Source organism: Phaeoacremonium minimum (genome assembly GCF_000392275.1).
Source record: "Phaeoacremonium minimum UCRPA7 unplaced genomic scaffold PA7_03_scaffold_424, whole genome shotgun sequence".
Lineage (NCBI taxonomy): Eukaryota > Fungi > Ascomycota > Sordariomycetes > Togniniales > Togniniaceae > Phaeoacremonium > Phaeoacremonium minimum.
This window is the reverse complement of record NW_006921326.1, coordinates 5,145-18,990: the sequence shown is the minus strand read 5'-3', so window position 1 is coordinate 18,990 and position 13,846 is coordinate 5,145. Positions and strand designations below refer to the sequence as shown.

General features: G+C 49.7%; 4 protein-coding genes across 4 annotated transcripts; 2 read left to right on the top strand and 2 right to left on the bottom strand.

Annotated features, from left to right (window-relative positions):
• Positions 1-1,370, top strand: UCRPA7_5665 (putative duf1772 domain containing protein; the record flags this gene model as incomplete). The annotated part of the gene is made up of 4 exons (XM_007918210.1): positions 1-3; positions 57-430; positions 482-1,003; positions 1,169-1,370. The coding sequence occupies 4 exons, from the start codon at positions 1-3 to the stop codon at positions 1,368-1,370; spliced, it is 1,101 nt and encodes a 366-aa protein (XP_007916401.1).
• Positions 1,371-2,518: 1,148 nt separating this feature from the next.
• On the top strand, positions 2,519-4,984 carry UCRPA7_5664 (putative transmembrane and coiled-coil domain-containing protein; the record flags this gene model as incomplete). Its single annotated transcript, XM_007918209.1, has 2 exons — positions 2,519-3,532; positions 3,581-4,984. The coding sequence occupies 2 exons, from the start codon at positions 2,519-2,521 to the stop codon at positions 4,982-4,984; spliced, it is 2,418 nt and encodes an 805-aa protein (XP_007916400.1).
• A 122-nt stretch (positions 4,985-5,106) lies between these two features.
• Positions 5,107-6,231, bottom strand: UCRPA7_5663 (putative alcohol dehydrogenase protein; the record flags this gene model as incomplete). The annotated part of the gene is made up of 3 exons (XM_007918208.1): positions 5,107-5,948; positions 6,009-6,144; positions 6,199-6,231. 3 exons carry the CDS (start codon positions 6,229-6,231, stop codon positions 5,107-5,109), a joined length of 1,011 nt encoding a protein of 336 aa, XP_007916399.1.
• Positions 6,232-6,978: 747 nt separating this feature from the next.
• On the bottom strand, positions 6,979-7,611 carry UCRPA7_5662 (putative dna-directed rna polymerase ii subunit rpb1 protein; the record flags this gene model as incomplete). Its single annotated transcript, XM_007918207.1, has 1 exon — positions 6,979-7,611. One exon carries the CDS (start codon positions 7,609-7,611, stop codon positions 6,979-6,981), a length of 633 nt encoding a protein of 210 aa, XP_007916398.1.
• Positions 7,612-13,846: the final 6,235 nt, after the last annotated feature.

Sequence of the window (13,846 nt, the reverse complement as noted above, 5' to 3'; positions counted from 1 at the left end):
ATGGTATGCAATTTTCTTATAAATCGACATTGAACAACTTGGCTGAACTTTACTAGGTTTCAATCGGCACAGAGGTGTCTCACCAGATGATGATGGACACCATGGTGGATGACACCATCAATCGCTCACATGAGTTGACGGCGGAGGCAGGTGCGAGTTCGACCCCTGAATTTTCGGCTGTCATGCCGGCTGCCATGTCCAACTCACAACACGGCGCAGGCAGTGATGATCAAGCACATCTAAACCCAGAGAATGCCTCAATCTTCAATCAAGATATGGGAGATGCTGTTGAGGTCCGCCGGCTACTTGTCACGCAAGAGGGGTCTGAGGCTGCCGAATCCTCCTCGAAAAGCAATGATGAACTCGTTGCATCAGACTTCAAGGTAGTGGAGTCTGATGATGAAAACAAGGAGACATGCCTCACCACAAGGTATACAAATCTCGGGATTGAGAGGTTAGATAGCTGACCTTTTGTCCTTAGCCCTGAGAGAGAGCCTGGATCAATCCGCACCTGGACCTACGACGGGTACAAATACATTGCGCTAGCTCCTATTTCACTGAGCACTGCATCACCTTCATCTGCAATGTCAAGAGACAGCTCTCAAGAGCCGAGTCCCGTATCAGAACCTGCGTCACCTTCCGAGGATGCCATGAGCCCTATTCCCGATCAGGTAACAAACGGTGATGACTCAGGGCCGGAAAGTTATCCAAAATCTGTGCCTTCTTCCTCCCCTGCCCTCGATGTTAGGACTTTCGCCAACGATCTCATTTATGTGGGCAAATCCAACATCAAAGGTGCTGGCTTCGGCATGTTCGCAGCTCGAGATATCTCGGATGGACAACCCATTTTGTTGGAGAAGCCCCTGCTCAGAACTACTTGGATGAACCTGTTCAAGAGCTTTGATAAGCTCAAGGAGGACCAGCAGGCCATCCTCCTCAGCCTGGCTCGCTTTCATCCCCGAGAAGACGCCGATCCTGTCGAGCAGATGTTCAACGCGAACTCGTAAGTCTGCCTGCCATTCTTGACAAAGGAAACTGTGACATTAAGGGAGGTATATCTGGAGGACAGCAGCTAATGATTTCGCAGATTTCAGGCCAGCGTGATGGATGCTGTCTGTCCGGTTGCTTCGAATTTCAATCATGCGTGCAAACCTAACAACAACGTTAGCTACGTATGGGATGACCGTCGCAAAATGGTTGTGTTCACCGCTGCCAAAGACATCTCTGCCCATGAAGAACTCCTCATCTCTTACAATTCGGACATTGCAGTCATCAAGAATCGTTTTGGATTCACCTGTACATGTGCCAAGTGCTCTTCGAGAACTGGCAATGGAGGGGGTAATACGTTGCGACCAGGTGAATTCTACTGAGCCCAGTCGAGGCTTTTGTAATATCTTATCCAGAGCTTTGCCCGACATACCTTTGCTGCCCCGACTTCGCATTCAAAACAAATGCTAATTCTTCTCTGCGTCTTCATTTTCTGTTTCTTTCTTCTTTCTGCTAAACTCATCACCCTGAAGTCGATTATGGCTTGCTAATGCTGCACTTGAGGGGGTATGATGAACCAGAGATGGTCTTGATGGCCGTTTCTCGTACTGCTTTGCATCTAAACGATATGGAGAGATGAATTACAATGAATGATCGGCAAGCGATATCAGCAGCTTTTGCCACGGTATGTGGTTCACCCTTTAATCAAATGCCAGCATTTTTACTAAACAAACTGTGAATGCCTAGGAATTTTCCGAGGGGTTTGTTTTCAACTTCAATTCAGGTTGTCCTGATCACCAAGAATTATCTGACGGACGGCCGTGAAGCTAGATCACGTCGTGCTTAAGGGGAAAAGATTGGTGCGAGCGTGGCCTCGTAGATGGCCCCTGGAATCTGGAATTTGCAGCTTTAATAAATGCCGAAGTTATCCTTATCTTCTCTCTCTTTTGACTGCCAAATCGTGATATGGATGACCGTTACAACACGAAGGCCCTCCGATTGCTTGTGTTGCGGCAGAGAGGGTCTCCACTGTAAGACGGGTCTAGAACACCTGCATTAGTGGCGGCATCACTAGGACAATAAGCTGGTGGATGGCGATGACGTCGAGCCCCTCAACGCCCAAGAACTGAAGCAGCTTAAAGATTGCGACTTTCCTCATTGCAAATCCTCCCTATATTTAAGTGTTCACAGTACCGCCAACTGGCTTCGAAAAGTTGACAGGCTTCATTTGTGGTCTAGCAGATGGTTCATGCATGAAGGCCAAGCAGGCAAGTTCGAGGCGCAGCTCTTAAACGTCTGCCTGGCCGGTGTTGCAACGGGAGGATTCGACTCGATAGCTCGTCGGTGAGCAGCGTTGTCGACCAAGCACATGCATGAGAAACCGGAGCCTAATTGAGTTGAGCTTTCCCAAGCTTCGCTTTCGCTTCTTGACGCGGTTTTCAAACCACGACAGCCTCACGAAGCACAGAGAGTCTCCGCTGAAGGAAGAAACAAAGACACGATGGCGCCGCTCAGCTCAGAGCCCCGCCAAATGGCGATAGTGCTCAATGTCGCCAGGCGCAAGGCTCTGTACCAACTCGCAAGCGAAATCACGGGGTACATGCGCTCGGAGCTGGAGCTTGACGATAACGAGAAGTACGATCGGCCATCTCCAGCTTCACCAGGAAGCGGTCCGGGCAGTCCATCACCGGGCTCTGCGGCCGACTTATTCGCCGTGCCGCCCAGCGATAACGGCTCCGAGACTGACGTCAACACTTCCCAGAAACAGACTCCACCAAGTCGCCAACTGATAGCTCTTCGGAAGGCAGCTTTGGCGCATTTCGACCAGTGGAGAAAAGACTTCCTCACGAAATTGAAAGAAATCGTTGCGAGCCCAGATGATAACAAGCTTCTCGAAGAACGGCGCAAGCGCCAAGAAAAGCTGGCACAGAAGAAGCTTGAAACTCCAACCGAAGGGGAGAACCTTATTGATTTTGGCGTCGTCGATGCGGTCATCGATCAGAGTCAGGACCAGCAGCATTCTGTTGCCAGCGTCCAAGCGCTCTATCACCCCATACCGACACGACTGACAACCATTGCCGAGGACGATCGGAAGGAGGTGCTCAGCGCAGTTCTGATTCTGCTCCTCTCCTCTGGAAATTATTCAGCTTACTCGAGGACGTTTGTTGCCTACCTGACCTCAGCCTTCGAGCTCCCTCTTTCCGTGCTCATCAATGAGGAAACTGAAGTGGCAAAGACCATGATAGAGGCATCCGCAGAGGCTGAGAAGGCCAAGTCCAAAGAAGGGATGTCAGCTGAAGCTGAAGCTGAGAAAAGGAAACAAGAGAACCAGAGCAGCAGATATTGGAAGGTTGGTCTTGCATCTGTGGCTGGTGCTGCTGTCATCGGCATCACAGGCGGCTTGGCTGCACCTGTCGTAGCTGGTGCGATCGGTGGCCTCATGGGTACGGTGGGCTTGGGTGGCCTGGCTAGCTTCTTGGGGATCTTCTGGATGAACGGTGCTCTAGTAGGTGCTTTGTTTGGTGCGTATGGTGCACGCATGACGGTATGACACCCTGACCCCTTCTCACAGCAAAAGCTTATACTTAGGTAGGGAGAAATGGTGGACAAGTATGCGCGAGAGGTCGAGGACTTCAAGTTTCTACCTCTTAAGGACGAGTGGGGCTCGGAGTATGCCAAAGACGATAATCAAATGCGCCGCCTTCGCGTAACAATCGGTATCAATGGATGGCTCAAGGACAAGGAGGAGGTGACGAAGCCTTGGCGTGTTCTCGGTGACGAGTCTGAGGTGTTTGCTCTACGCTATGAAATGAACAGCCTCATGAAGCTGGGAACTGCCCTCAAAGACCTGGTCTCGTCTTATGCTTGGGGCTATGTGAAGTCCGAGATCATCAAGAGAACTGTGTTGGCAACACTATGGTCGGCTCTTTGGCCCCTCTCGATTTTAAAGATGGCTTCAAACCTCGACAATCCTTTCAGTCTAGCCCGAAATAGGTCAGAAAAAGCAGGAATGATTTTGGCAGATGCCTTAATCAACAAGATCCAAGGAGAACGACCTGTGACACTTGTGGGATACTCACTTGGTGCTCGAGTAATCTATTCATGCCTGAAGTCACTCGCCGAGCGGAAGGCCTTTGGACTCGTGGATACAGTTGTTCTTATTGGTGCTCCAGTTCCCTCAAACAGGAACCACTGGCAGATGATGCGCAGTGTGGTCGGTGGCAAGATGTTCAACATATATTCGGAGAACGATTTCATTCTCGCCTTCATGTATCGTGCAACGAGTATCCAACTTGGCATTGCCGGTCTCCAAGAGATCCAAGATATCGAAGGTGTTAACAATCTGAACCTGAGCGAAAAGGTTCAGGGTCACCTACGATACCCTGACTTAATCGCTCCTATTCTCACGCAATGTGGCTTCCCTAACATCAAAGGAGGTGAGAAGCCGATCGAGAAAGAGGAAGAAACTTCTATTCAACTTCAAGACTCAGACCGTGGTAGCGGCCAGATGGGCACGCTCATCGACTTTGGGGACAAGGCTAAGGAGGCTCCAGAACCTGTGGCTGTGAAACCTCTCGGTAGAAGCCATAGAGAGATTGCCTTCCCGAGCGGTATCGAGAGGACGAAGTCGGGCTCTCGTCCAGTCCTCACAAAAGCGAAGACGGAGCCTCTTGCTGCTGCGGATTATGAGCCTTTGGGTCCATCCGGGAAAGCGCCGGCGGTGGAACAGAAGGTGTTGGTCGGCCCGAAGAATCCATCTCTTCCTCCACGACCAACAGGGGAAACTGCCAGGACTATCTCCGAGCCTCCCCCTCCATATACGCCTGGTCCATACGGTGGATTAGGTTCGTCTTTTGACGAGAAACCCAACGAGCACGTAGACACAGACAAAGACGACGATGAACATGGTGGAGGAATAAGTATGGTTGACAACGACAGCGATGATGGCGATATGGTCACATATATGGAGCCATTGAGGCTGGAGGACCGAGAGTAGGAAATATCCCAAGGATCTAATAACAAGACCGTGTAATATTATACAGCCGACCACTAGCTCTTTTTGTACTTGCGCGAAACATGTTGCAAGTCCTTTGAATCTTTCTATCTAAGTCCATCTAACTAAATTTTGCTCTGTCCGCCCTGAGGTATCTTGACCACAACCTTGCCCCAGGTGTCTCTACTCCCTAGAGCTTTCAGAGCATCCGGTATCTGCTCAAGTCCCACAAACTCCTTATCGGTGAACTCCGTACCCCTAAACTTACCCTCTTCAATCAACTTTCCGATCCCTTGCCAAACCTTCAGAACGGTCTCTTTCTCGTGTACCGCATATTGACCCCAGTGTGTACCGACCAGGCTAATGTTCTTGAGTAGAACCTTGTTCATTGCAACTTTCTCGATCTTGCCGGCCGCGAAGCCAATGACCAGGATCCGTCCGTTCCACGCGGTACACTTGGTGCTCTTATCTACCAGGCCGACGGGGTCGTACACGATGTCGACGCCCTTCTTTCCGGGCGTCAGGCTCTTGACAATTTCCGGCCACTTCTCATCCCGATAGTCTATGACATGATCTGCTCCAAAGGACTTTGCGACCTCCAGCTTTCGCTTCGTGCCCGCTGTGGCAATCACTGTGGCACCGAACGCTTTCGCGACTTGGACGGCAGCGAGACCTACACCACCGGCGGCGGCGTGCACAAGAACATAGTCGCCAGCTTTGACGCCGGCACGAACGACTAAGGCGCCGTAGCTCGTGGGAGCTGTGACAAAGAGGCCGGCTGCTTCCTGGAATGACCAGCCTTTCGGCACCGGCAATAGCGCAACCTCCTTGGCGCACACTTTGGTCGCATATGCACCTTGACTCGCGCCGAATACTCTTGAGCCGACGGGGAACTTTGGCGACTTGGAGTTGGCTGGTGTGGCAAGGACTACGCCTGCAAACTCCGCTCCTGATACCCAAGGAAACGCTAAAGTGCATTAGTTGACTGATAGGTGACATAGAGGTGCTGGTGACCAGCTCGACTTACGAGGTTGGTTCTGATATTTGCCTTGGATCTGCAGGATATCAAAGAAGTTGGTTGCTGCCGCGTGCACCTCGATCAAGTAATCATTCGGCCCCGGCTTCGGATCCGGAAGCTCGGTGACCTTTAATTCATGCGGCGCCTGCCAAAGTGTCAGTCTGCCCTGGACTCTTCGCGTGTAGGAATGGGTGCGAACCTTGACATATTCACTGAGCTGGATCCCTCTCATGGTGGGCGACCCTGGATGTATCCCTTGTAAGAATGGATTCTATATTCGAACGATGGCTTTAATTATTGAAACTGTCAGCTTTGTCGCTTGGATGTTGGAAACAGAGATACAGGAAGAGCATTCGAGTCGTTGAAGATTCGCGATAGGCGGCAAGGATTGAATGCCGAACTCGTTGAAGCTGAGATGATGTTTGTGTAAACTGCGGAGAGCCGAGGCATCAGCAATCCCCACACCCGTCTTAGCGCAACTGGAGATCCCTGCCCCAGCATCTCGATTTCTGGGGTAGTTTACTATGCACACGATGTTGAGATTCCCCGTTTTCTTTACTCGGTGTTACTCAACAGCTATATAACGTAGAATATTTGTATTTCAACCCGCATTGTGATGCTACCGGTATCTCTATATACTGTGGCTGACCCCAAACGCCTCTATACATGCTTGTTGATCGTTCTAGTGTCATGATGTCTAAAAATGCCATTATGAAGGCGCCTAGCTCCTGAATATGCGTGAGGGCTCTAGCCTCAAGGATATCGCTGTTTGTAGGCTGCGAAAAACTCGCGCTCGGTGGCTGTCAAAACATGGTTCTGGCATGCACTGCTTCGCAATACCATAATCAAGAGGCGGCTCCACAACGCTTGTTCCGGTGTGAGATTCGTCCGTCACCGTGATTCATCAGGGCGACGGGGTTGGTAGGCTGGTCAATGTCCAGAGCCTGATTTCGAATCGCTCCGAATGGCGAAGGCTCTTTCAACCGGCTTGCTCTTTCCTGCGCTTCTTCTCCTCTTTCCTCTTCCTTTTGGCTTCCTTCCTTGCACGTCGTTCCTCTTTTGTTTCAGTGGCTTTTGTTGACGAAGAGTCTTCCTTCGCAGACTCTGATGTTGCCTCGGAAGCCGTCTTGCGAGCTTGTTTCTGTGCTTTGCGCAATCGTTTTGCCTCTTTTCTGGCCCGTCGCTCCTCCTTGGTCTCTATCCTTACGGGCGCAGGTCTGTCTTCGGTTTCCGGTGTCGTATCTGTAGACTCGCTGGCCGTTGTGTTCAGAGTGAGGGTGCCCTCCAGCATGCCACCTCGAACGAACGACGCATAGAGCCCACCTGCGCCGGCGTACTTGCCGGTGCCGACCGCCATCATGTCCAGCTTGGTGTGCTTGACCGTTTGGACGACAACGCCTTTCTTCGATGTGTCGAGACCCTTGAGCTGCTCATCGAAGGCATTGAGCCACCACTGGTCGCTGGTAACATGGTTCTTGCGACCGATGCCCAGAGTGTTGTCTTTCCGTGAGACGAGGAGGGGTCTTGCAAGGCCGATCGAGTCATCGGTGTGGTGGAGGGAGTGCCCAGTGCCTCGCCATCCTTGGGACTTGAGGAGAGCGTGGGCATCCATCGTCCCGTTTGTGAGGCGCGGTTTACCTGTTCAACTATTTCGATGAAGTTCGAATTCAAAATGTCATTGTTGTGTTGCGCACTCTTTGCCGATAAGAACTTCAATCCAGCCTGGAAAATAAAATTTTGGTGGGGCTATGAAGCGCCTTCAATGATGAGTCAGCATGCAGCCAACGCCAGGACTCCTAGGGGACTAGAGCTTCAACTCACTTACACACGCTCGACACGGCACACACTGTCCTATTCTTTTGTGATTGACTCTTCATGGCTTCCTGTTGGGGCCTCCCGTCACTATGCTGTCTCATATTACCCAGAAATACATCTCAAGCCCGGGGTTCTCATACGTGGCGGAAAGTAGTGGCAGGACTGCAATGTTGCCAGCACATGCATTTCGGCTCCTCCCGTATGCTAGCAAACGCCTCGGCTGCTCATTATTCTGTGCTTGAAGCTTCCCCTCCGCTCAACCAGGTGCATCCTTACCACAAGCAACTGCCGGCTCGCATTATGAATTGAGAACAAGCAAATGCCGTCAACGGTAACTTGGGGTGGGCAGGGATCCGACTTTGTAGCTTGCGATTGATCAACCGATGGATCATCGTAGCACTGAGATCCCCTGAATGAACTAGCCGAAAAGGGACATACTTGCGAATGATATCAGTATATCATGAAGCTCAAAGTTGAGCAACAGATCATGCAAATATGTAAGGCGCGTCGGTTGGGGGCAAGTTTGTCTTTTATTAGGCCCAGCCTAGGTATCACCAAACGAAGTCAATCATCATGAAGGCATCTGGCGCGTTTGCTCTGGCATTGCTAGCCGCTAGCCTCAGCCGGGGCGAGGTCTCGCAAGGCATCTCTGACTCTCTCTACGCTCGATTCACTCAGATCGCAAGCATTTGCATGGCTACCTACGCAGGCGATCTATGTCCCAGCCCAGGGGGACTGGAGAAGGTCGCCGACATAACTAATACCACGACTGATATTCATGGCTGGATTCTTCTCGACGATTCAGCCCAGGAGATTCTAGCGGTATTTCGTGGAACTGAAAGTCTCCAGAACTATGAGACCGATACCAACTATACACTTGCACCCTTCGACACCTTACCGGAGTGCACAGGCTGTGAGGTTCATGGTGGATACTACCTAGCCTGGGTTTCTGTCGTTGACCAAGTACGGTCACTTCTCGAGCAGCAAGCCAGTGATCACCCTGAATATAGTGTTGTCATCACAGGACACAGGTTAGTGATGGGTGATACAAAATATATAGACAAGGTATTGACAGTAGGAACAGCTTAGGTGGTTCTATGGCTGCGCTTGCAGCAGCTCAATATAGCTCAATCTTTTCTAACATCACTGTATACACCCTAGGCGAGCCTCGAACCGGAAACCCAGCGTTCGCTGACTTCATTGAACGCGAATATGAGGCAACAGATCCATCTACGACGAAGTATTACCGTATCACCCATGCAGACGACGGTGTCCCGAACGAACCCCCGGAGTCGGATGGTTACGTACACCCCAATCTGGAGTATTGGAGTCAAGACCCGGTCAGCTCACAGAATACCTTCGTTTGCACAGGCCCGGGAGTTCAGTGCTGCGAGGCTCAAGGCGGGTCAGGCATCAATGGAGCACATCTTGTATATTTCGGCAAACCAGTCCTCATTGGAGGTCAATGTCTCTGAAGAATTCCTGTTTAAGTTATTTCTTGAGCTTGACGAGACTGCCAGTCACTTTGATTGTGTAGTTGAAAAAAATTCACAAAATGAGATCCGTTGCGAGACTTAAAGCATTCTAAGACGACGGAAATGCAATGTCCAAAAAAACCCCCCGAAAAAAAAAAAAAAAACACCAAGTGTCATTGACTAGGCGGGCACACTAAAAACTCCTAAAATAGATACCTTGACCTCAAACAAATACGAATCCATGCCGGACCGGGCGAGCCTCCCCAGCAATGGACTTTGAAGAGGCTAGGTTTGACACAACGCCTGCAATCTGTTTCTGCCATTCCAATAGTCCTCCTGACTGGTAGTAAATATAAGCTCTCGAAAGGAGTGCTAAGCAGAGGAGCAGCCACACCAAACAAAACATAACACGGGGCAGTCGTCGAGGCTTCTGAAGCTTTCTGGTCCTAATGTGCGTGAATAGAGTCGGATAATTGTCATCATCGTCTTCTCGTCCGCTGTAGTAGACAACTTGACTCTTGATAATGGTGCTGATCATCTCTCCTTTGCGGGCGAAACCACTCACTGTATCAATAGGAGTGAATCGCTTGATATTCGGCCACAGAACGATTTGAACCATTCCTACACGTAAAGGAAGTGGGTGGGTCGTCTCGGGCTTCCCTCTCCTCCCTGCTTCTGCTGCGAAATCTTGCTGTTCGTAATCATCGTAGGTGGTTCCAGCTTTCTGAGAAGCCATGTATATCTCGTCGCGGACGTGCTCTTGATCCAAGTTCCATACCTCTCCCGGGCGAGGAAATTCAATATTGAAAACAGATGATGAACGTCTCATCATGTTAGACAAGAAGGCTGCCTCAGCCACGATGTTGTGGATTTCTTGATGGAAATCCTGCAAGTCTGGCCTGGCCTTGTCGTTGGCATTTAAGCCGCGTAGAGTAATCAACGGCAGTAGAAGAGCAGTAGTTTGAACTGCAAGCTGATCCACGGCCGGCCAAAATCCGGCTGGCTGAAAATCTGGCCCCTCCAAGCATGCCTTGACAGCTTCGGCTCTCATAGCTGTCCGTCGATAACCTAGAAGGCATTAGTATACATTATTGGACCAAGATATATCAACCTCACCGTCAAAATTGATTGTTGCAACATCTTGTGACTTCAGCATCTGCCTCTGCTCTTCATTGGCACCGAAGAGTAACTGGGAGAAGACGTGTGTATCGAGAACCATTGCAATGATACCAGTAACCAAGTACGTCCTCTCGGCGGAACCTCTCAACAGGGCATCCCTTCCTCCCCTGAGAGGATCGCCTCTCGACACTTGTGCGGCATAAAGCACGAAATCATCGGAGAAGTCCTCGAGCCAGGGGTTGGTCGTCCAGTCTCCGGGGACATGGTCCGCGTTATCACAGACCCTTTTAGAAAAGCTATGGGCTCTCAAGAATAGGCTTAACGTAACAAGCTCATACCATTCATCGTCGAGTTCTGTGTCCGGCTCGATGGATTGAAAGCTAAGCCGATCTGGGCGGAATTCACCAAGCTCCAGAAGACTCTGGTGTGGACGTTTTGATTTTCTTGAGCCTTGATGGTCCGTTACTTCGCCTACGACCTCTGCGCGGATTTCAGGCTTCTTAGACGGTTGTCTCTGGAGCATACCAGTCCCATATGCCTTGAAAGGTAATGGGAGGAACTCCGGTTCCTTTTCTGCAAGGTCCGGTCGAAGCTCTAAGGAGCGCATCCAGATGAGCTCTCTGTCGGGGACGACTTCTGAAAAGGCATCACTGGAGTCTTGTCGAGTGTTCTTCTCTGATGGCTGTACCTGTGATTCGTTGTTAGATCCGTTACTAACCACAGCTCGACGATGTACAGCCATTCTGAAAGAAATTCTTATTCTTGATGAGATATGCACTACGTGGGCCTAAAATTCTCTCCGGGAGAGCTGTGGTACAATTTTGTGCCATTAATATCTTCATGGTTTTATGTTCATAGACATATTTATAACATGAATCGTTCTCCCTGACGTGTTATAGGTGTTTCTTTATCTGTGAACCTGAGCCGTTAATAGGAGTAGCTACTGATTGGCCAGGGTTTTATGAAAGAGAAAGAGAAACTTTAATGTTCACCGTTTGCAGTGGCAATACCCTCGGGTTGTTTGTGATGAGACAAAGGAGGGCTCCCGTTTTCCGGATGGAGATATGCTGACAACACACCGGTACAAAGAGCTAGCTACCTATCATCGCAAGGACCTAGCTGATAAAACAGCCGTTACCTTTCAAAATTTAACAAATGGGTCCAGTCGCAGCGAGCAAAGCACATATGACAAACCAACATTTGCAGTAGAATCTCTAATTAAGTACACCACGCCTTCTATTGTCTCCCCATGCCCATAATTATTGAATGTACACCACATCTACTTCTCATCACGAAGCTAAGAAGATTTCCCATATTCTTATCTCTGATTTGAAACGGGAGACTATTACGGGGCTTATAACATTTGCGTCAGCATTCCAGCACATAAAACGCTCCAGCTACAGAACATCAAGATGACCCCTACTCGCTCCTAAATGATATCAAACCCAGGTTTTCCTGCTATATGCTGATTCTATTAGACACATGCCACTCGCCTGTTGAGTGATATCTATCTGGTTTTGTCTGCTGATTTAAATAATTCAGCATAGCGTGCTTTGACATAAATTCTCGCATTATTAACATAATATCTGCGTAGTCCCGTCGGGAATATTTCGCATCGATATCTTGCAAATGCTTCGACATTGGCTCCAATCTCTAAGAGCTGTTCCACCAATATCTGATTCCCATGACTTGCAGCATGCACGAGCGATTTTGTCGCGAATTTGTCATCCTTAGCGAGACAAGACTTGACGTAGTGTAGTAAGTGTTGAACAACTGCTATGTGCTCGCTAGAAGCAGCTTTTGATAGAAATTCGGCAAGCTCGTCGTCGTTCCCTGCGTCCAAGATGACCTCCTTCGATAACAGAAATGCAAATACTTCCACATTGCCTCCCCGTAATGCTTGATACATGATGTATTTGCCGTGCTTTTCAAGAACGCCAGCTTCAGCACTGTTGATCAACAGCTTCATGATGGCCTCTGTCCCGGTCCACGCGGCGTACAGAAGGGGACTCTGACCCTTGGCATCCTCACTGTTCATATTTGCGCCTGAATCGAGCAACATCTCGACGGCCCTCAAGCCCTGACCTCCGGAAGCCAAGACAGAGGAACCCCGTTCCGCAGCCCATGACAATGGTGTCCGACCAGCGTGGTCTCTTGAGTCTATGATGGCCTTGTGCTCGACCAAGAGTTTCACAACACTAGCATTACCATGCTCGGCAGCCCGAGACAAAGGTGTCCGGCCAGCGTGGTCCTTGGAATTGATGTCCGCATTGTGCTTGATCAATGTTTTCGCAGCAACAAAAACACCATGTTCTGCAACCAATGATAACAGTGTTCGGCCGATGTGATCCTTCTCATCGACGCTAGCTCCGTGTTCCAGCAACATTGCCATTATCGAATAGTGTCCATTTTGAAGAGCACAAAATAATGGTGACCTCCCATCTGGCCCATGACCGTTAGGATTAGTCTCTTTGAGAAAGTTGCGAACAACGACATCGTCTCCGTTCATGGCAGCATGCGATAAACCATTTATCGGATTCAAAACATCCTCTTCACTTTCTTCATCTTCATTTGTAGCTAGGAATTCAACGATAGAAGTATGTCCGTTAGCCTTGGCCCACATCACGGGACTCTGACCGTACACATCCAGGATGTAAATGTCTGCACCGTGTTGAAGAAGTTGTTGAACAATCTCCTCGTGGCCGTTTTCTGCAGCCATCGAAATTGCTGTCCGGCCTTTGATGTTTTTGCTGTTAATTCCCATGCCAATTTTTGTCTCTTCGTCAGATCCTGACCACTGGTCAACACATGTGAGTAGCAGTGTAACCGATTCTTTGTGGCCATTTGCTGCGGCTAGCATCAAGGGTGTTAGCCCACAGAAGTCTTTGCGTGGCATTTCCGACTGCAAAAGAACTTTGATTGCTTCGGATAAACCGAAGTAAGCCGCAAGATGTAGTCTGATCGCGCTGCTTGATTTCATCCTATAGAGTAAGGTTTCCACGCGATAGGATTCGCCATCTCCTTGGAATATTCCATAACCACTCGTTCTGCGGATCCAATGAGGCTCAGCGGCTGCTAGTGCCTGATATGATGCTCCGACAAGTCTCCTATTTCCCAAAAAAAGCAGAGTTTCCTGCAATAACTCATTCGCATCTGAGGCGTGGTAGCCCCAATTACGGGCAGCATAGTCATATAATGGATTTGACCGTAGCCGTAGAGACAAGGTTTCAGGAGCGAAATCACCGATGCGGAATGGCTTGAAGGACAGATAGGTCAGACAAGTTTGGGCGAGATGTCGATGTGCTTGAGAAAGCCATTTCCCCCGTGTTCGCTCTAGATATTGTTGCGTGGTGTAGTGGATCAATCGGATGACATTGGTCTCATCGTCGACGATAACTAAACCAGCACAAACCGAAAGCAAATCTTCAACGAGGGACA